A 21,978-nucleotide genomic window follows, 5' to 3' on the forward strand; every position below is an offset into this window, starting at 1 on the left:
CCACACAGTACTTGTGAGAGCTACAAATAGTGCAACCGCTTTGGTGAACAGTGTGGCAGTTTATTATAAAATTAAGCATATACTTATCGTAAACCCCAAAACCAAATCCATTGCCGTTGAGTTGATTCTATCTCATAGTGACCCTATAGGACAGAGTAGAACTACCCCACAGGTTTCCAAGAAGCAGCTTGGTAGATTCAAGCTGCCGACATTTTGGTTAGCACTTAGCATACAATCTACCAGTTCCACTCCTAAGTATTTACCCAATGTTATGGAATGAATTGTGTCCCCCCCCAAAATATGTGTTGTAAATCCTAACCTCTATGCCTGTGGTGGAAACCCTGGTGGCAAAGTGGTTAAGTGCTATGGTTGCTAACTAAAAGGTCAGCAGTTCAAATCCACCAGGTGTTCCTTGGAAACTCTATGGGGCAGTTCTACTCTGTCCTATACAGTCGCTGTAAGTCGGAATCGACTCGATGGCAAATGGGTTTGGTTTTTATGCCTGTGGTTATAATCCCATTTGGGAATGAGTTTTCTGTTATGTTAATGAGGCAGGATTAGTGTAGGATGTGTCTTGAGTTAATCTCTTACAAGAGAGAAAAAGAGCAGATTAGGCAAGCAGAGATGGGGAAAGAGAGATGCCAAGCCACATGAACATGGCCCAGGACCAGAAGATCAGAAGAGACAAGGACCTTCTGCCAGAGCTGACAGAGACAGAAATCTTTCCCCTAGAGCCGACACTTTGAATTCGGGCTTCTAGCCTCCTAAACTGTGAGAAAATTAATTTTTCTGGTAAAGCCAGTCATTTGTGGTATTTCTGTTATAGCAGCACTAGATAACTAAGATGCCCAGGATGAATGAAAACATGTTGCTGTCGTTAGTTGCCATTGAATCAGTTATGGATCATGGCGACCCCATGTGTTACGGAGTAGAACTGCGCCATAGATTGCCAGGCCTTTTCTTCTGTGGTACAACTGGGTGGGTTTCAACTTCCAACCTTTAGGTTAGCAGCTGAGTGCAAACCATTTGTGCCACCTAGGGACTTAAATGAAAACAGGTCCTCACAAATACTTGCATACAAATATCCCTAGCTGCTTTGTTTGTAATAGTTGAAAACTGAAACAATCCGAATGGCCATTAACAAGTGAATGGATAAACAAACGAAAACTGTTGGCATCATTTAAAAAAAAAAGAAGACAAATCATAGACAGGGAGAAAATATTTTCAAATGATAGATCTCATAAAGAACTTTTATCCAGAATATATAAAAAACTCAGTAATAAGACAATCCGGTTAAAAAATGGGCAAAAGATTTGAATATACATTTTACCAAAAAATGTATACAAATGGCTGACAAGTACATGAAAAGATGTCAGCGTCATTCATTAATCATTAGGGAATTGCAAATTAAAACCACAATGAGATCCCACTTCACACCCACTAAATGGCTATGATCAAAAAGTAAGATAATGCAAAATGTTGACAAGGAGGTAGGGCAACAAACCCTTATATGTTGCACGTGGGAGTGTGAAATGCCACAGCTATGTTGGAAAAGAGTTTGGTAGTTTCTTAAAAAGTTAAGCACGAATTTGCCACATGACCTTGAATTTCCATTCCTAGGTATCTAAGTAAATTGAAGCATAAATGTCCACATAAATACTTGTATATACATATTCATAGAGGCTTTATTCAAAATTAAAAGTGAAGACAACCCAAACGTCCATCACTGATGAGTGGATAAATAAAATGAAGTATATCCATACAGTGGAATATTATTCAGCCTTAAAAAGGGTGAGGGACTGACTGATACATGCTACAACATGGATGAACCTCAAGAATGTGAAAGAAGCTAGTCACAAAAGACCATGTATTATATGATTCCATTTATATGAAATGTCCTCAAAAGGCAGATCTCTAGAGCTAGAAAGTAGACTAGTTGTCGCCTGGGGTTGGGGTAGGAATGGGGATTTCCAACAAATGAGCACAAAGTATCTTACTGAGGCGGTGGAAGTGTTCTAAAATTGTATTATGGCAATGGTTGCCCAACTCAGTAAATTTACTGAAAATCATTGAATTGTACATTTAAAATAAGTGGATTTTGTGGTTTAGAAAATACACCTAAAAATAATAATAATCCCTAGGTGGCATGGAGAGCATTTAGACACATTGATTTGTCCGGTACAGACTTTGATTTCACAGTGAGATGAGTAGATCTTTTGAATAATGTAATTTATGTATCGTAAATTACAAAATATATCATAGAGTTAATGATATAAAAGAAAAAAAAATCAACTGAGAATGAACAAAACAATAAAAAAAAAAAGTTTTAAGAAATAGAAATGGAAAGACCAGTCACAGACCTGGAAGATACTTATAATCTATAAAACTGATAAAAGATTATTGTCCAAAATATAGAGGTGACTCCTGAAAATCAATCATGAGGGGGCAAACACTGTAATATGGAAATGGGTAAGGCATACAAGCAGTTTGTTCACAAAAGAGGAAAACTGAATGAGTAATAAACAAAGAAGATTCTAAACCTCATTTGTTTTCAGGAAAATGCAAACTACAACATTAGCGTATGGGGAAGAAGAATTCCAGGATGTTGCTGATGGCAACATACATAGACACAAACATTTTGCAGACCAGTTTTGTAGGAACCTGCAATTCTTCCTATAGGTTAAGGAGACTTGGATGGAACTGTTTGTAAAAGATGGCCTCAATCCTCGCCGTTATCTTCGTACAGAAATGAATAAGTGAATTTTGGTTTATTCACAGAATGGAACATTAATTACATGGCAGTTAAAATGAATGAACTAGGTCTACATTATCCAGATATATAAATTTCAAAAATGTCATGATGAGTGAAGCAAGTTGCAAAAAAGACGCTATTACTTACGTAAATTTTTAAAACAGTACATACACATAAAAGTGCTAAAACAGGACAGGAAGGATCTACACTGACTTCCGGGGCTTACTGCTGGGGAGGGCAGGAGGAAATGGAATAGGAGGAGGGTGTTCAATTGGCCCTGAAATACATATCAGTAGGAGGTTAGCATTTGTAAAATCTGGGCAATGGGTACACAGTTGTTGTAATGTTCTCTGTACTTTTCTATATACATATTTTATAACTAAGATTTTAAAAACTAAAATACAATGTTACCTAATACTATAAAAGAAAAAACAATATAATAGTTATTTCCTGTCTCAGGTTCTTGTTTTCAAAATAGCAGGAGTAATTCATGAACACCTCATCATTTTTTCGGCCTTAGATTGCTTAATATCTACTCCTGTCTGGAATATTTTTTTCCTTTTGTTGACATATTTTTCCACTCTTCCCATTATTTGACCTTACTGATCTCTTTTCAGACTATTTCATCTTTAGACTATTGTGCTCTTCATTTTATCATCCTTGGATGGGAGAAGACAGCAGTTCAGAAAGCCTCTAAGTTCTTCTGACCACAGTTAGGCGTGTCTGCTAGGAGATGTTGGCTGATACACTTATAGCTGAAAAACATCCGTTTGTGCCAGATGTGTCATCTTGGGGGGCGGGTTAACCCTGGATTCATGCCTGCTTCTTCATTAGGGATGCTTTTCAAAAACAATATGGGCGAATTCCCTTGCACAGTACAAGGTCCAGTGTAAGATGTCCTCGATGGGCAGTCCAGCTGGCAATAGCAGCCAGGGCAAAACGACCATTGATTTGGTTAGACATTTAGGGCATTCTCTGTCAAAGCAAACCTAGGATATAATTAGTGAAATTCTCCACAGAATTCACCGAAAATCCCCGATGCCTGTGCTAGCAGCATGCCCCATTCTTGGCCACTGATGGATCTGACACTTTCCTAGTTTGCTCTATTTAGTGATCTTTACCACAAACCTTTTTTTTTTTTTATTTCGTGAATTTTTAATTCAGCAACATAACTGTTTTCCAGGTATTTTTCTGAATTGTTGAGCCGACACATAGTTTTTAGGAAAATCCAGTCTTTTGGCTGAGTTCCTTTATACTTGTTGTGAGATCGGGTTTTAAGAAGCACCTTGATGCCCAACATGCTTTTTGAATCTCTTTATGAACTTTTAAAATCCTCCTTCAAGACTTAAAACCAGGAAGTTCTGTTCACGATTCAGAAAGGGACGTGGACCCCTGAAAGCTTGGGTGAGACTGTGCAGTTCTCTAGTGAATTATAAATTCAACCAAGTATATCTTCTTGAGTGGAAGGTGATTTCGTGAAGTCAGGTAATGGAAGACCGTTGTGACAACATTTGAAAGACTACTGGACCAACGTACCCGAACCCTTAGAGTTGTTGCTGTTCCTAGTTACAACGATGAAACTATGTGTTTATAACTATAACTTTCCCCGAGAGCATACGTAAAGTTGTACATTTTTAAGGTTTACAAAATCAAAAAGATCGAATCAGAATACTGCATGTGGGCAAACTTCTTTTCAGCATGACTTGAATTGAAGATATTGCCATCCATTTATGAATCTGAGTTTTACCATTACTTTCCTTCCGCTAGTATGACTTCAAATATTCAAGCAGCCAGAAGCCCCTCAAATTTAAGCACCTTATAAATAATGCTATGCTGTTTTTCTTGTGGATTTTTTTTTCTAGAGGACATGTATACATTTACTTTTTTTTTTTTTTTCACAACCTGAACATTTAACGTTCATTTCAGAAGATTCACGAGGTCTTATAGAAAACACAAAAATTCATCTCATATCTTCAGATGCATAAATTGTCAGAGAAACAAAATACAGGAAAATCTGTTCAGTTTCCTTTTGCATTATTTTTAGAGGCCTGATAAATGGTCTTGTCATAGCGTTTTAAATAGAGTTTCACTTGCCACTAAGTAAAATCAACAATTCAATGACAGAATGTTTAAATTCTATCTTGTTGTTTGCAACAAACCATCTAGAAGGAATGACATTCTGGGCTTTCTGAGCATTATCAGTCTACCCTGTAGTGCAATGGTTTGCTGCAGATGGTTTGGAAACTTGAGTGCAGCTGCATGGGAAGGATGTCTCTGGTGGTATATGGTTACCATTGAGCCCTCTGCAGTTGAATTCGTGTGCAGAAATCACTTGGAAGTGCTCTTGTGGCAATCAGTCAAGACCTAATACTCAGTGTAATTCAGTCTGGAAAGTGTTGCATAACTCTGGTTGAAGTTGGATCTCCACGTTCTGGCAGACAGTGTTGTGCTTCAGACCAAAGGAGAGGGCTGTGAAGGTGATGAGCACTTTGAAGCCCTTCAGAAGATTACCAGTTGGTCTTCCTGCATCTTGGTAGAACCAAGAGTTACCTAAAGTTGAGATGGGATGTTAGAATGTTTCAGGAAAATTATCTGGGGCCTTTCGCAGCCTAATTGGGAGATATAATCTGTAGCTCTTGAGCAAAAGACTTTGGTGCTTGATAAATACCCTTAGTGCCAAAATTGTCTTTCCTATCTGTCTGATCACCAGTGATAGACTCTGACTGTCCTTGTTCTCTGAGGGGACAGTTGCACTTATAGGTCTTTTAAGGCAGAGGATAGATGAGTCAAGGCTGGAGAACAAGATCACTGCCTACCTGCTTCTTTATTTCAGACTCCTGGGTGAATTATGAGCACATATAACTCTCAGGCATATTTTCAATTTCACAAACATTCTTAGAGCTCTTAATGCAAGTATTCGACTAGGTCCTATGCAAAACATATACATGAAAAAGCGTCACACACATACTCATGCACACACAGCAACTTTCCCCCTCTCCTACCCTATCCGGTAAGCTCATATATTCCAGATATTTAAGGTATTTACAACTTAAGTTAAATTTATATTTTCATTAACAACTTAGATGATAATGGACTCCAAAACACATTAATTTTAGAGCTAAAACCACCTTGGTCGTGAGATGGAGAAAGATGGTAGATCACTATGGAAGGTAAATGTTGAAGGACCTCCGTCAGTTAAGTTGGTAAAGAGTAAGAAGTGAGTTTTAGCAAAGATGAATATCTGAGGAAGAAGACGAACATTTCATACATAGGAAAAAATCACTATGTATAGTTTGACAAAAAAATTATGAGAATTTAATAACTGATTACCAAGAAAATTATGTAGTAAACTAATAGCACTTTGTTGGAATTTGTCAACCTTGAATACAATTCTGTCATGCTACCTAAAAATTCAGATTGTTACTAGAGAGTAATATCTAGTTCTGGGAACTGCTACTAATGTTAATAGAGAGCAGCGTTTCTCAAACTTGAGTGTGTATAAGAATCATCTGGAAAGCCAGTTAAAAAAAGATTCCTTGGCCCCACCCCTAGGGATGCTGATGCTGCTGATACTGAGGACCATACCTTAAGTAGCTCTCATGTAAAGAACTTGGACAGATCCTGAATGCAAAGAACTATGAGTGATGGCAACTCTGGTAATCTAGTCAGGAGACAAAATGAAAATATTAAGAGACTGAACCAAGTGATGAATTAAGCACATGAATGCCCTGGCATTCACCTTATCCTTCCAACTCCTAGAAATGATGAGGGATTTTTTTACCATTAAATATATAATATTGCCAAGCAAGGAGTGCTTTTGGTGACCCACAAATTATGAGAAAGGCTTGAAATAGGTAGGTGGCATCTGTTTAAAGGAAAATACCATGGTCCCAAAAGCTTGCAAGAGAGAACTACTGTAAAAGGTCAGAGTTGCTAACACACACACACACACACACACACACACAAACCAGACTTACTGATCTGACAGAGACTGGAGAAACCCTGAGAGTAAGGCCACCGTACACCGTTTTAGCTCAGTAATGAAGTCACTCCTGAGGTTCATCCTTCAGCCAAAGATTAGATAGGGCCATAAAACAAAACGAGGCTAAATGGCCACACCAGCCCAGGGACAAGGACTAGAAGGCAGGAGGGGACAGGAAAGCTGGTAATAGAGAACTCGAGGTTGAGAAGGGGAGTGTTGACATGTCATGGGGCTGATAACCAATGTCACAGAAAAATACGTGTACTAATTGTTTAACGAGAAGCTAGCTCTATACACCTTCATCTAAAGTACAATAAAAAAATTTTTTTTAAAAGAGTTGCTTTGTAGATGAATTCAAGGAGCAGAAGGGTACCTGCCAGCCAACAAGATGACTGGTTGGGCTACTTCAGTATTAGCAGACATCTGGCTAGGCCCCCCTTCATTTCACACTGTCCCCAAGCAAGGGACAACAGAGATGTCCTGTCTACCACAGGAATGAGGGAGGAGAAGCAAGCACCAAATGACTTATCAACTGCCATGATATTTGGGGGTGCTTTAATGCTCAGAACACAATTTACTGACAACTCCAGCCAGCATCATATCTTGCCCCTCCACACAATTGCTAGAGGCAGGAAGAGCAGATAAACAAGAATTACCAGATATTCAAGAAAAAGCAACACTGTGAGAAAAAAACGCACCAAATGCAACAAACAGAAGAAGCAAATATACCAAGAAAATGCATTACCTGGGACAAATGAGGATTTTTTTTTTAAGTAATTGTTTTCAGAAGAATAAGAGAATATTAAATCCTTGAAATAAAAATAGGTTTTTCGTTTGTTTTTAATAAGAGACTTGTAGGAAAAAAAAATTCAGTAAACAGACCGAATGGAAGAATAAATACATCAGAATAGCAAATAATGACCTTGAAGATTAAGTGAAGGAGTTCTTCTTGAATATATGGAAACTAGAAAAGTTAAGAAATCTAGAGGCTACATTCAAAAGTTCTAAAGCAGAAGTTCAGGAAGAAACAAGAGCAACAATGGTGTTAAAATAATGTCCATTTGGAAAAAAAAAAGATTATTCAAGGAAAAGAAAACCTCAAATTAATATTAATGTCTTCATTAATTTTAATGTTCTTGGAAATAATGGGAGAGTGGACATAAAAAACAGAAGGTCCAAGAAATAGAACAACTCTCCCAAAATGTAGAGCAGAAATACCATAAAATTGAAAGAAAGTATGAGACAATTAGAGAATTTTCCAGGAAGTCCAATATCCAAAATCAAAAAAATTTTAAAAAAGGAGTTCTCAGAACAGAGAAAAGAAAGGGAAGGAAATCATCAAAGAAGTCATTGAAGAGGATTTTCCTGATGGAAGATTCCACTCAGTGCCTAGCACAATGAATGAAAATAAACCCACACCAAGACATGTCATTGTGAAATTTCAAAGAGAATACCCTGTAAGATTCCAGGGAGTAAAAACAGTACTTAAATAAAAAGGATCAAGAGTCATAATAGCCTGGGATCTCAAGAACAACATTGGACGCTAAAAGGCAATAGAACCACACCCTCACAATTTTGTAGGAAAATTACCAGAATTCTATACCCAACCAAAGTATCAATCAAGTGTGAGAGTAAAACAAAAATATTTTCAGACAGACAAGGTTTCAAATACTTTACCTCTCATCTGCCTTTTATCAAACAAGAGTATTGTCATGGAGTGAATTGTGTCCCCCCAAATATCTGTCAGCTTGGCTAGGTCATGATTACCTTGTATGATTGTGTACCATTTTATCTTCTGATGTGATTTTCCTATATTTTGCAAATCCTACCATTATGATGTAACAAGATGGGTTAGCAGCAATTATACTGTTTAGGTCTATAAGATTAGGTAGTGTCTTAAGCCAATATCTTCTGAAATATAAAAGAGAGAAGCAAGCAGAGAGATATGGGAACCTCATACCGCCAAGAAAGCAGTGCTGGGGGCAGAGCTCGTCCTTTAGACCTGAGGTTGCTGTGCCGAGATGCTCCCAGCCCAAAGGAAGACCGATGACCAGGGCCTTCTTCCAGAGCCGACAGAGATAGAAAGCCTTCTCTTGGAGCTGACACTCTGAATTCGGACTTCTAGCCTAACTGGACCGTGAGAGAATAAACTTCTCTTTGTTAAAGCTGTCCACTTGTGCTATTTGTTATAGCAGCACAGGTGACTAAGACAAGTATAATCCAGAAAAGAGGAAGATACAGACTCCACAGGATCCAAACCATGAGAGAAGTGAAGCAAATCCCCAGGATGGAGACCTCAAGTAAATAATTTTGTGGGGCTAAAGAGTACCCTGTCCAGGAGGAGGGAAGATGAGGGCGTAAGCAGCTACATCCTCCCACAACAAAAACAGAAAATGCCAAGCAAAAATAAATGAATAATGGCCCCAGAACTCTGGAAACCAGTGGAAAAGTAATACCATCTAAGCAAACACTGAATTAAGAAAAAGCCTGCTCCACTGAACCATTTGTGTAGTTGTTAAATGAGAACCTAATTTGTTGTGTAAACGTTCACCAAAAACTCAATAAAATATTATTTAAAAAGAAAAAGCCTGCTCTCAATGGTAGAATATTTTCTTTCTTTTTTTTTCTTCTACTGTCAATGCTCTTTGCCCTCTCCTACCTCCACTTGTGGCCCAGCAACTCCACTCTTAGACTGATATCCGACAGAATTTAAAGGGAGAATTCAAGCAGGTTAAGTCATGAGTTACTTAACATCCACGATAACATTTTGTGAAATACAATGTTAGGTGATTTGGATGTTGTGCAAACACTGTATTATGTACTTAGCAAAGCTATATGGCTTATCTTTTTTTTCACTTCCAAGTCAATACTTCTCCTTTGCCTCTTGGTGCTGCTATCACTAGCACTGGTTTTGCTGTGTCTGGAAGCCATGATGTATGTGATGAGTAAGGCTGTGTGTCAACTTGGCTGGGCCGTGATTCTCAGGGGTTTGTCAGTTATGTAATGATATAGTCATCTTCCATGATGTGATGTGTTCAGCCAATCAGTTGTAAGTGGAGTTTCCTTGGGGATGTGGCCTACATCCAATATTTGTGGACGTTCTGGCAAAGCTTGCTTGGTTGCTCTAGATCCTGTAAACAGCTTTTTTATCATCTGACCTCTGATTCTTGTGACTTGAGCCAGCGGCCTGCTGTCTTACCTGCCAGTCTTGGGTTCATCAGCCCCTGCAGCTGCATGAATCAGGAGAAACCTCCAGCCTGCTGCCTGACCCATGGACTTGGGACTTGCCAGCCTCTACAGCCGTGCGAGCCATTTCTTTGATATAAGTCTGTATATATGCTTGCTGATTTTGTTTCTCTAGAGAGCCCAGCCTAAGACAATACACTTAATGGTAATATTTTTCAAAAGAAAATTAAACAGAGAGATAATGTTACAACACTCAGGAGACGCGTGATATACAAGATTGGATGCTGTTGCCTACGAATCGAAACACACAGTGTTACGTGATAAACTTTTTATTTGTAAATGGGGAAAGTTTGCATTAAAATGACGAGAGAAAGTACAGTACAGTACGTATATAAGCCAGTAACATAGGCATTTACGACTATCAAGACGTAAGTGTAGTAGGTTATATATGTACTGTATCATTATACACCTGGCAGCACAATCTCTTTGTATACAAGAGACTTGAGATACACGAGTTACGTTCAGGAAGCTGTTGAGTTTGCTACATCACGTTATGTTAGCTACACTCTCTTCTTTAGTCGGGATTTCTGAACGCTGTCAGGATTTTTAACCTTATGGGATCGCGGACGTATATGCAGCAAGACATTGCCCAAACAGACGTTATGTGGTGCTTGACTGTACTTGTACACCAGTGTTTATTACAGCATTATTCACAATAGCCAAAAGGTGGAAACAACACAAGTGTCATCAACGGATGAATGGATAAACAAAATGTGGTTATACCCGTACAATAGAATATTTTTCAACCATAAAGAGAAATGACGTCCTGATGCGTGCTACTACGTGGATAAATCTTGAAAACATTATGCTGAGTGAACTAAGTCAGACACAAAAGGACAAATGTTGTATGACCCCACTTTCATGAATTATCTGGAATAGGCAAATGCATAATCACATATGTTCATTCGTGATTCCTGCTGCAGCTGTGTTTATAATGGTGAAACATTGGAAACACCCCAAATGCCTATTAATAGGGACATTGTTAAATTACAGAACTTATATATTTTTGAGTAATAGCAAATGGAAGAAAACAAAAACAGCTATATGTTCTATTTTGTGGTATCATTTGTGTTTCACAAACCATGAGACCAAATTCCTGGATTTAGGAATATGCATGAAAATTCCTAGAAGATCTAATAGCACGCATCCCAAACTTTTATTAATCTCTAGTTGTTCATTCATGCATTTAACAGCCACTTCATGAGCATGTGGTATGTGTAAGGAGCTGTCCCTACATGCTAGGATTAGAGCAGTGAGTAAGGCAGACAACATGCCTGCCCTTGTAGAACTTGTATCCTGCTAGGAGACAAGAGACCAGGAACAAGGAAATCCATTATACGTCAGGTGATGCTAAGTACAATGAAGAAAAGTAAAGCAAGGGTAAGGGTGGTAGGAAGCACGGGGTGGGATGGGAGGATATGTGAGATTTTAAGCCGTACTGCCCAGTGGATCTTTCTGCAATAAGGAAATGTCCTGTAAATTTGCACAGTCTAATACTCCAGCCACTAGCCTCATATAGCTGGTGAGCCCTTGAGGTGTGGCTAGGGCAACTGAGGAATTGAATTTTTACTTTCATTTAATTTTAATTCATTTATGTTTAAATAGTCACTTGTGGCTGGTTGCTACCATATTGGGCAGTGCATTTCTATAGGGCGGTCAGGGAAGACCTCACTTATAAAGCAACATTTTTGCTGAGACCTGAACGAAATGAGGAAGCTAGCCCTGTGTTCCAGGCAAATGAACAGCAGGACCTTATTTGGAGTAGTTCGGAGGCCAGTAAGGATGGAGCAGAACGAGTGAGGTAGAGAGTGGAAGGAGGTGAGCCCAGAGAAACAGATGGGGACCTCATCAGGCAAGGCCTTGGTGGCTAGTATAAGGGCTTTGCTTGTTCTCTGCATGAGATACGAGACCGTTAGAAAGCTTTGAGCAAACAAGTGACTTGACCTGAATTTTTAAAGGGTTGCTGGAACAGTTCTCATGATAAACAGTGAGGTGAGGACAGAAGCAGGGAGATGGAAGCCTACTGCAATAACCCAGTCTGGAGGTGGTGGTGGCTTGAATTAGAGGGACAGTGATGGCGGTGTTGAGGCATGGTCAGATGAGTTAACAGTACTTACTGACGGGTCCCAGAAGAGGTGTGAGAGAAAGGGAGGAATCAAGGATAGACTTCAAGGGCTCTGGCCTAAGCAGATGAGACAGGGAGCACAGGGCACAAGAACTTTGGGGGAAGGAATGTAAGGGCCCTGCTTTGGGCGTGGTAAGTGGGAGGTACCTGTAGATAGTTGTCATGGATTGAATTGTGTTCCCCAACAATATCTGTCAATTTAGCTGGGCTGTGATTCTCAGTATTTTGTGATTGTCTACCATTTTATGTGATTGTCCACCAATTTATGTGATTTTCCTATATGTTGTAAATCTTATCACTGTGATGTAGTAAGATGGATTAGTGATGATTACATTGATGAGGTCTACAAGATTAGGTAGTCTTAAGCCAATCTCTTTTGAGATATAAAAGAGAAAAGGGAGTAGAGAGACATGGGGACCTCATACCACCAAGAAGGCAGTGCCAGGAGCAGAGCGCGTCCTTTGGACCTGAGGCTCCTGCGCTGACATGCTCCCAGACCAAGGGAAGACTAATGAGAAGGACCTTCCTCCAGAGCTGACAGAGACAGAAAGACTTCCCCTGGAGTCGGCGCCCTGAATTCAGACTTCTAGCCTACTGGACCGTGAGAGAATAAACTCCTCCTTGTTAAAGCCATCCACTGGGGTGTTTCTGTTACAGCAGTGCTAGATGACTAAGACAAGAGTTAGGCCAAAGTCCTGACAACAGGTGATGTTAAATAGGAATGGGAGCTAAAGGATTCCTTCCTACAGAATTGATTAAAGAGAGCTCACACACGGTGTGAGGGCAGCTCTCTTTCTGTGAGGGGCAAATCAGGTGGCCCATCAGGGACCTTTTCAGCATGAAGATTTTATATGTATTTGATTACATGTGACTGTAAGCTTTGGGTCATTATTTCTTACTTTATGTCTTCCTTAGGATGGCTCCTGAACGAGTTGCATCCCTGTCACGGGTTTGCGTCCCCCTTGTCACTCTTCCAGATTTTGAACCCCTGGTGGAGGCCCTGCTCACCTGCCACGGACATGAACCTCAGGAAGTCCTCTGGCCTGAGTTCTTCGAAGCTGTGAATGAGGCCTTTTTACTGTAAGTGCTGTCTATTTACCTGACCATCCCAGCTCGCTTTTCCTTTTCTTAGACTGCATAGTATGTTGGAAATGCCATAAGACGGTAGATTTCAGATATTTTGGTCTCAGTACCCCTTTAACCCGCTGCCATCTAGTTGATTCCAACTCAGGACGATGCCGCGTGGTCAGAGTGGAGCTGAGCTTCATAGGGTTTTCAGTGGCTCAGTTTTCTAAAGCAGATCACCAGACCTTTCTGCCAAGGCAGCTCTGGGTGGACTTGAACCGCCAACCTTTTGATTAACAGCTGAGCATGTTAATTATTTGCACTACTCAGGGACTCCACAGTACCCGTTTATACTCTTAAAAATTATTAAGGACCCCAAAGAGAATTTTTAAAGTGTAGGTCATATCTATCAGTACTTACTACTGAGAAATTTAAAAAATATTTACTTCATTTAAAAAATATATATAAACCCATTACATATTATTAAAACAAATAGTATATTTTTTATGAAAAGCAATGATTTTGTTTCCTCCCCCCAAAATCATTTGAGATGAGTAGCATTGTTTCATATTTTTGCAAAACTCCCTATTCTCTGGCTTAAAAGAAGAGAGCTGTGTTCTCATACCTGCTTCTGCATTCAGTCTGTTGTTTAGGTTGTTCTGTTTGAGGTATGTGAAGAAAATCCAGCCTCGTGCAGATATATAATTGGAAAAGGCAAAATTATTTTAATAACCATTTCAGGTGATACGCAAATTTGTGTTGTTCCAAGAAAGATCATTAGATTCAAATAGTCATTCAGCACTTTAAGATTTCTGTTGTGCTTGTCGACAAGATTTTACATAAAAGATTTTCTTCCATGCTTAGTTGGAGCGGATTTCGGGTGAATACGAGCAACACAGCAAGTCCAGCCAGGCCTCTAGGTACATGCCCTCATTTATGGGACAGAGGTGCAATGCTGTTGGTGAGATGTTAACTTATCACAACTACATTTGAACTATTCCTTTTCGTTTAGACTCCAAAGATTGGTTTGGAATTGATGCCACACCTTAACCAGCACCATAATAGTGTTTAAGAACAGTCTTTTGCATAAAACACAATCAGGTAAATTATTGGCATCGTAAAGCCAAGGGAAAGATAGCTTTCCTCATAATTTTGCTTTTTGTTTACAGTTTAGCACACGTTCTTTGGAATAGATGTCTCCCTTCTACAAGTCAGGTGGTATGGCTGTGGGATAGGAAAGCCAACGTTTTAATGCTTCTTTTTTAAGGATCCATTCTTTAATATAAGAAAATGTAAACGGATTTTCTTTTTGAATAAAATATTATCAAATTTTAAAATAACAAGTTTTAGATAAAATTTAAATATTTGAAAAGTTTTCCAAAAAAATTTTTTTTAAATATTGATGTAAAATAAAACAACATAGTATACTTGTTTCTTGTACTACCACGTAGGTACAGGGAAAACATCAGAATTTCCAAAATAATGATTTATTTGACACTAATAGGGTTATAAGGTCCTTGGGCTGCACAAATTGTTTGCACTCAACTACTGACTGAAAGGTTTGTGTTTCAAACCCACCCAGCGATGCTGCGGAAGAGAGGCCTGGCAGTCTGCTTCCATAAAGATTATAGCCCAGAAAACCCTATGGAGCGGTTCTACTCTGCAACACATCAGGTCACCACTAGTCAGAATTGACTGAATGACAATGGGCTTGGTTTTGATTATTTTTTAAATGGGGTTACAGATACTATAGCAGGTATAACCAAAAAGCACAGTAGAACAACAGAAAACAAACTTAAGTTGATCTCTGCAAATATACATATATATATATACCCTAAATGTAGTACCCTAGAAAATTCTTGCAACCACAAGACTACAAGTATACATGTCAGAATGATGACATCATCACATGTCACGTAGCCTCTGGAAAACTCGACTGTACACTTGTGAGAGATTTAAAGGAGAAAAAAGTAAATGACATCTTAGTATTGTTGTGAAAATAGTTTTGACTTCATAGAGCCCCCTGAAAAGGGCCTCAGCCCCCTGCCCTGGCAAAGGTTCTGTGGCACGGACTTTATTGCTGTACCATCTTATTTACTATGGCTACTGTAGTAATAATACTCTAAATTAGCAGTTACTTTTTCTGGAATGTTTTGAAATGTTGTCCTCTTTCTTCTCAGCAAGTATACCCAACTATAGTAATTCCTAAATTCCACTCAGTCTCAGATAATTTAAAGCTTTCATGTTTCTGAATTCAGAATACAGAGCTGATGTGATTTTAAAATGATATTTACTACTTATGAACGTTAAATTTTGTTAAAAGTACTAAGGTTTTAAAAAATGTTTTGTTAATCTTATCTATTTCCTTCAATTGTTTATTATTTGAGTGCTTTTAGAGAGAACTTAGAGAATTGCTGGTTTATATGGTAGTTCTAGGTTTGGAGAACCACCAAGCTGTTTTCCATAGAGCCTGCACCATTTTACATTCCCGTCAGCAGTAGATAAGGGTTTCAGTTTCTGCACGTCCTAACCAACATTTGTCGTTTTCTGTTTTGTTTTGTTTTTATCTTAGCCGTGCTAGTGGAAGTGAAGTTGGTATCTCATTGTGGTTTTAATTTACACTGAGATATTTACTTTTAATGACAATGCTCTTTGCCATTCACCTAAAAATTGCCATTTCTGATTTATTTAGGAATACGATTCAGAGAAGAATAGGACCCTAGCAACCTCTTTTTCCAGTCTTATTTTTTCAATGGCAACGAGAGTTGAATTAATGACAAATGGAAGGATGACACCCCTCACATCCTCTCTGAAACCCCACAAAGCTATTTCCAAAACTACTGGCAAGGAGGAGATGGGCTTAGAAAATAGCCTCATGCACTGCGCCCATGGTGCTGAGCCGGAAAGCCTCCACAAGTAGGCCCTCTGCCTGGCTTTGTGTTTTACATGTGATAGCATGTCCTCCCTCAGCAACTCACACAATTTATTTGGTTTGGAAAATTATCCCTGCAAATCCATAGGGGACAGACTCTCCAGAAATGCTGGGTGGTCTATAACTTGTCCAATTCTTATGGCTTCAGCTCAGCACTTCCCCGGGCTGTGGAGCAAGAGCTGGAGCCCTTCCATGGACACTTTCCCGTAGACGCAACATAGGAGCCACATGTTGACACTGGGAGGCTGATTGAGTCAATCAGTGCAAATTACCACCCCCACGCCCAACCCCACCCCAGCCCCTTTAATAGTTCCCCAAATGTGCTGCGTGATCATTTAGAAACCACATACTTTCTCTGACTGATGTGCCCTACCCTGCTTTTAGCCTTCCAACTATTTGCTTCCCATAATACACCAGTGGAATTTCATCTGTTTTACAATTGGCTGGGTGTTCGTGGCCTTGGCTTCCAAATACAGTCATGTATTTTCAGAAATGGGATGCCTGTCTTCTTTTAAAGAGCAGATGCTTGCCCCCACTCTGAGGTTTAGATAACATAGAGGAACTTTTTAATTTCTTGGCCCAAATGTCAAACCTAACTTTTCACGTCGGTCCATGGGGTTGCCGTCATAGCCACTTGTGGGTTGCAGATTTCGTAAAAAACTCTCTGGGAGGGCTGCTGAGGCTCTTTCCTAAGACTGGGGAGAACAAGTAATTCAGCATGACAGGCCGGGTAAGGTAAAGCCAAGTCCATTGCTTCAGAAATACTGAAAAGCTTAATGAGTGGATGGAGCATTTTTTTTCTACGTACCTAGAATGAATGAACAAATGAAAGAATGAAGCCAACCAACCTCATCAGAGTATCTTTTTCCAGTCTTACTTTTTCAACGGCAACAAGAGTTGAATTAATGGTAAGGGTGACCATACATTTTATATCCCAGACGATAACACTTTTGGAAGTCAAAGGGGGGTGCTTTTATAACTAGGTAGGATAACAGACATAAACCTGTCCCACACACCCACACAGATGGACAAATGTCCTCCCTAGATTTAAATGGCTCCAGTACCTGTAGTAATGCTTAGCAAGCTACTTTGGACCAAGAGTAAACACCCAACAATTGTTAGCATATCACTGTTATTATTACTGACTTTAATAATAGTTATAAGATTTTGTACAAGATTTAGTTTTCTAGTTTTTTTTTCTCAAACTGGTCTATCTTCCCTCCTACCTGAAGATCACTGAACAAAAGCCAGATGTAAACTAAATTCCTATTGCTAAAAGAGCTAATGTAGCTTCCAAAAACGCCTGACAAGAAAAGAATTATCCTATGAGAAGAACCTAACTTATACTCTGTGAATAGCTTACTGATAAGTAATTGACTCATCTGGCATGATCTTGCGTATTACATTATGAAAAATTACTAACTAGAATTAATAAAAGGAGCCAGAGATTATTTAAATACCATCAATATTGCTATATCCATTTTGCAAATTGAGAAAATAAGACTCTGAAAATCAAAAAATAAATTACAAGGCTGACCTGCAGCCAAACTCCTGGTTTTGTGTGTTTTTCAACTGAGATAAGAAAAATCAGGCTTTAAATGTTGTCAAATATTATAGATGAATGTCTAAATGAAAGAAGATTACTATAATACCAAGGACATAAAAATAGCAAAGACTTAGTAGTAATTCATCAAACATGCGATCAAGATGCGCTGATAATTACTGGTGATTGGAATTTGAAAGATGGAAACAAAGAAGAAGGGTCTGTAATTAGAAAACGTGGCCTTGGTTTTAGAAACAACACCGGAGATAGCATGATAGAATTTTATAAGACCAATGACTTATTCATTGCAAATACCTTTTTTCAGCAACATAAACTGCAACTGTATATGGGGACTTCACTGGATGGAAAACACAGGAATTAAATTGACTACATCTGTGGAAAGAGGTGATAGAAAAGCTCAGTATCATCAGTCAGAACAAGGCCGGGGCCAACTTCAGAACAGATCATCAATTGCTCATTTCCAAGTTTAAGTTGAAGCTCAAGAAAATTATAACAAATGCACAAGAACCAAAATACGACCTTGAGTATATCCCACCTAAATTTGGAGACGATCTAAAGAATAGATTTCACACATTGAACACAAATGACAGAAAACCAGAACAGTTGTGAAATGACATCAAGGACATCAGACATGAAGAAAGCAAAAGGTTATTAAAAAGACAGGAAAGAAAGAAAAGACTGAAATCGATGTCAGAAGAGACTCTGAAACTTGCTCTTGAACACAGAGTAGCTAAAGAGGATGGAAGGAATAATGAGGTAAGAGAGCTGAAGAGAAGATTTCAAAGGGTGGCTTGAGAAGACAAAGTATTATAATGAAATGTGCAAATACCTGGAGTTAGAAAACCAAAAGGGAAGAACACACTTATCACTTCTCAAGCTGAAAGAGCTAAAGAAAAAAATCCAGGCCCCAAATTGCAATTTTGAAGGATTCTTTAGGTAAAATATTGAATGACACAGGAAGTATCAAAAGAAGATGGAAGAGATGCACAGTCACTGTACCAAAAAGAATTGGTCAACGTTCAACCATTTCAGGAGGTAGCGTATGATAAGAAACTGACAGTACTGAAGAAAGAAATCCAAACTGCACTGAAGGTATTGATGAATACAGGGCTTCAGGATCTGATGGGATACCAACTGATATGTTTCAACAAATGGATGCAGCACAGGAAGTGCTCACTTATCTATGCCAAGAAATTTGGGAGACAGCTATTTGGCCAACTGACTGGAAGAGATGCCAAAGAAAGGTGATCCAACAGAATGCAGAAACTGTTGAACAATATCATTAATATCACACACAAGTAAAATTTTGCTGACAATAATTCAAAAATGGTTGCAGCAGTACATCGACAGGCACCTGGCAGAAATTCAAGCCGCATTCCGAAGAGGACATGAAATGGGTGATATTGCTGATGTCAAATGCATCTTGGCTGAAAGCAGAGAATACCAGAAAGATGTTTACCTGTGTCCTGTTGACTACGAAAAGGCATTCGACTCTGTGGTCATAACAAATTATGGATACCATTGTGAAGAATGGGAGTTCCAGAACACGTAATTGTACTTATGCGGGACCTGTGCATAGACCAAGAGGCAGTTCTTTCGGACAGACCAAGGGAATAGTGCATGGTTTAAAATCAGGAAAGGTGTGTGTCAGGGTTGTATCAGTTTACTATATTTATTCAATCTGTGTGCTGAGCAGATAATTCCAGAAGCTTGTCTGTATGAAGAAGAATGCAGCATTAGGATTGGAGGAAGACTCATTAACAACCTGCAGTATGTAGATGACACAACTTTGCTTGCTGAAAATGAAAAGGACTCGAAGTCCTTACTGATGAAGATCAAAGACTACAGCCTTCAGTGTGGATTACATCTGAATATATAGAAGAAAATATAAAAAAAATCCTCACAATGGGCCCAATAAGCAACATCATGATAAACAGAGAAAATATCGAAGCTGACAAGGATTTCGTTTCACTTGGAGCCACAATCAACACCCATGGAAGCACCAGTCAAGAGATCAAACAACATATTGCATTGGGCAAATCTGCTGCAAGAGACCTCATTAAAATGCTGAAACCCAAAGATGTCACCTTGAGGACTAAGATCCACCTGATCCAAGCCATGGTATTTTCAGTTGCCTCATATACATGCAAAAGCTGGACAATCAATAAGGAAGACCAAAGAAGAACTGATGCCTTTGAACTGTGATGTTGGCAAAAAATGTTGCATATACCACGGACTTTCAGAAGAACAAACAAGTCTGTGTTAGAAGAAGTACAGTCAGAGTGCTCATAGAAAGCAAGGGTGGTGAGACTGTGTCTCATGTACTTTGGACATGTTATCAGGAGGGACCAGTTTCTGGAGAAGGACATCATTCTTGGTAAGGTAGAGGGCCAGCGAAAAAGAGGAAGACCCTTGACAAGATGGACTGACACAGTGGCTGTACCGGTGGGCTCAAACATAGCAATGATTATGAGGATGGCATAGAACTGGGTAATGTTTCATTGCGTTGTACATAGAGTTACTGATTTGGAACTGACCAGAAGGCATGTAACAACAGTACTGCTTGTTTTTGGAGAGAATAGGGCAAAAAACTGCCTCACTAAGTTGAGTATTTTCGAGAAAAAAAAAAAGCACAGTTCTCTAAAGGTCAAGAGGGCATCTGTTGAGAAGAGTCTTACAGAGGCAGGTGTTGGGCAGGGGAAGTGCCCTTACAGGCTTTTCCTGCTTTGCATCAGAAATTGTTACTAAAAATCACATGTTCCAGAAAACCCTAAAGAATCCACAAGAAAACTACTGGGACTAATAGAAGAGTTCAGCAGACTATCAGGATACAAGATAAACATACAAAAATCAGTTGGATTCCTCTATACCAACACAGAGAACTTCCAAGAGGAAATCACCAAATCAGTACCATTTACAGTAGCCCCCAAGAAGATAAAATATTTAGGAATAAATCTAACCAGAGATGTAAAAGACTTATACAGAGAAAACTGCAAAACACTTCTGCAAGAAACCAAAAGAGACCTACATAAGTGGAAAAACATACCTTGCTCATGGATAGGAAGACTTAACATTATAAAAATATCTATTCTACCAGAAGGGATCTTTAGATTTAATACAATTCCGATCCAAATTCCAATGACACTTTTTAATGAAATGGAGAAACAAATCACCAACTTCATATGGAAGGGAAAGAGGCCCCGGATAAGTAACGCATTACTAGAAAGGAAGAACAAAGTGGGAGGCCTCACTCTACCTGATTTTAGAACCTATGACACTGCCACAGTAGTCAAAACAGCCTGATACTGGTACAACAACCGATACATAGACCAATGGAACAGAATTGAGAATCCAGACATAAATCCATCCACATATCAGCAGCTGACATTTGTCAAAGACCCCAAAGCAGTTAAATGCGGAAAAGACAGTCTTTTCAACAAATGGTGCTGGCATAACTGGATATCCATCTGCAAAAAAATGAAACAAGACCCATACCTTACTCCATGCACAAAAACTAACTCAAAAAATAGATCAAAGACCTAAATATAAAATCTAAAACGATGAAGACCATGGAAGAAAAATTAGGAACAATGCTAGGAGCCCTAATACATGGCATAAACAGAATAGAAAATATTACTAACAATGCACAAACACCAGAAGACAAACTAGACAACTGACAGCTCCTAAAAATCAAACCCTTAATGCTCATCCAAAGACTTCGCCAAAAGAGTAAAAAAACCTACAGACTGGAAAAACATTTCGGCTACGGCAAATCCGATCAATGTCTAATCTCTAAAATCTGCAAGATACTGCAAAACTTCAACAACGAAAAGACAAATGACCCAATTAAAAAATGGGCAAAGGATATGGACAGGCACTTTACTAAAGAAGACATTCAGGCAGCTTACAGATACATGAGGAAATGCCCATGATCATGAGCCATTAGAGAAATGGAAATCAAAACTACAATGAGATACCATCTCACCCCGACAAGGCTGGCATTAATCCAAAAAACACAAAATAATAAATGCTAGAGAGGTTGTAGAGAGGCTGGAACATTTATACACTGCTGGTGGGAATATAAAATGGCACAACCACTTTGAAAATCGATTTGGTGCTTTCCTTAAAAAGCTAGAAATAGAAGTACCGTACGATCCAGCATTCCCACTCCTTGGAATATATCCTAGAGGAATAAAAGCCCTCACACAAATAGGTGTGTGCACACTCACGTTCATTGCAGCACTGTTCATAATAGCAAAAAGATGGAGACAACTTAGTTGCCCATCGATGGATGAATGGATAAATAAATTAT

The 21,978-nt window shown here is 38.9% G+C and overlaps 1 protein-coding gene across 1 annotated transcript in view; it reads left to right on the forward strand.

Moving 5' to 3' along the window:
* The window catches only part of FANCC (FA complementation group C), a 305,107-nt gene that overhangs the window by 224,471 nt on the left and 58,658 nt on the right, over positions 1-21,978 (forward strand). The window contains exon 7 of the mRNA XM_003407365.4: positions 13,021-13,185. Coding sequence (XP_003407413.1) covers positions 13,021-13,185 — 165 coding nt within the window. The remainder of the gene's footprint in view (positions 1-13,020; positions 13,186-21,978) is intronic.

Source organism: Loxodonta africana, chromosome 9 (genome assembly GCF_030014295.1).
Source record: "Loxodonta africana isolate mLoxAfr1 chromosome 9, mLoxAfr1.hap2, whole genome shotgun sequence".
Classification (NCBI taxonomy): Eukaryota; Metazoa; Chordata; class Mammalia; order Proboscidea; family Elephantidae; genus Loxodonta; species Loxodonta africana.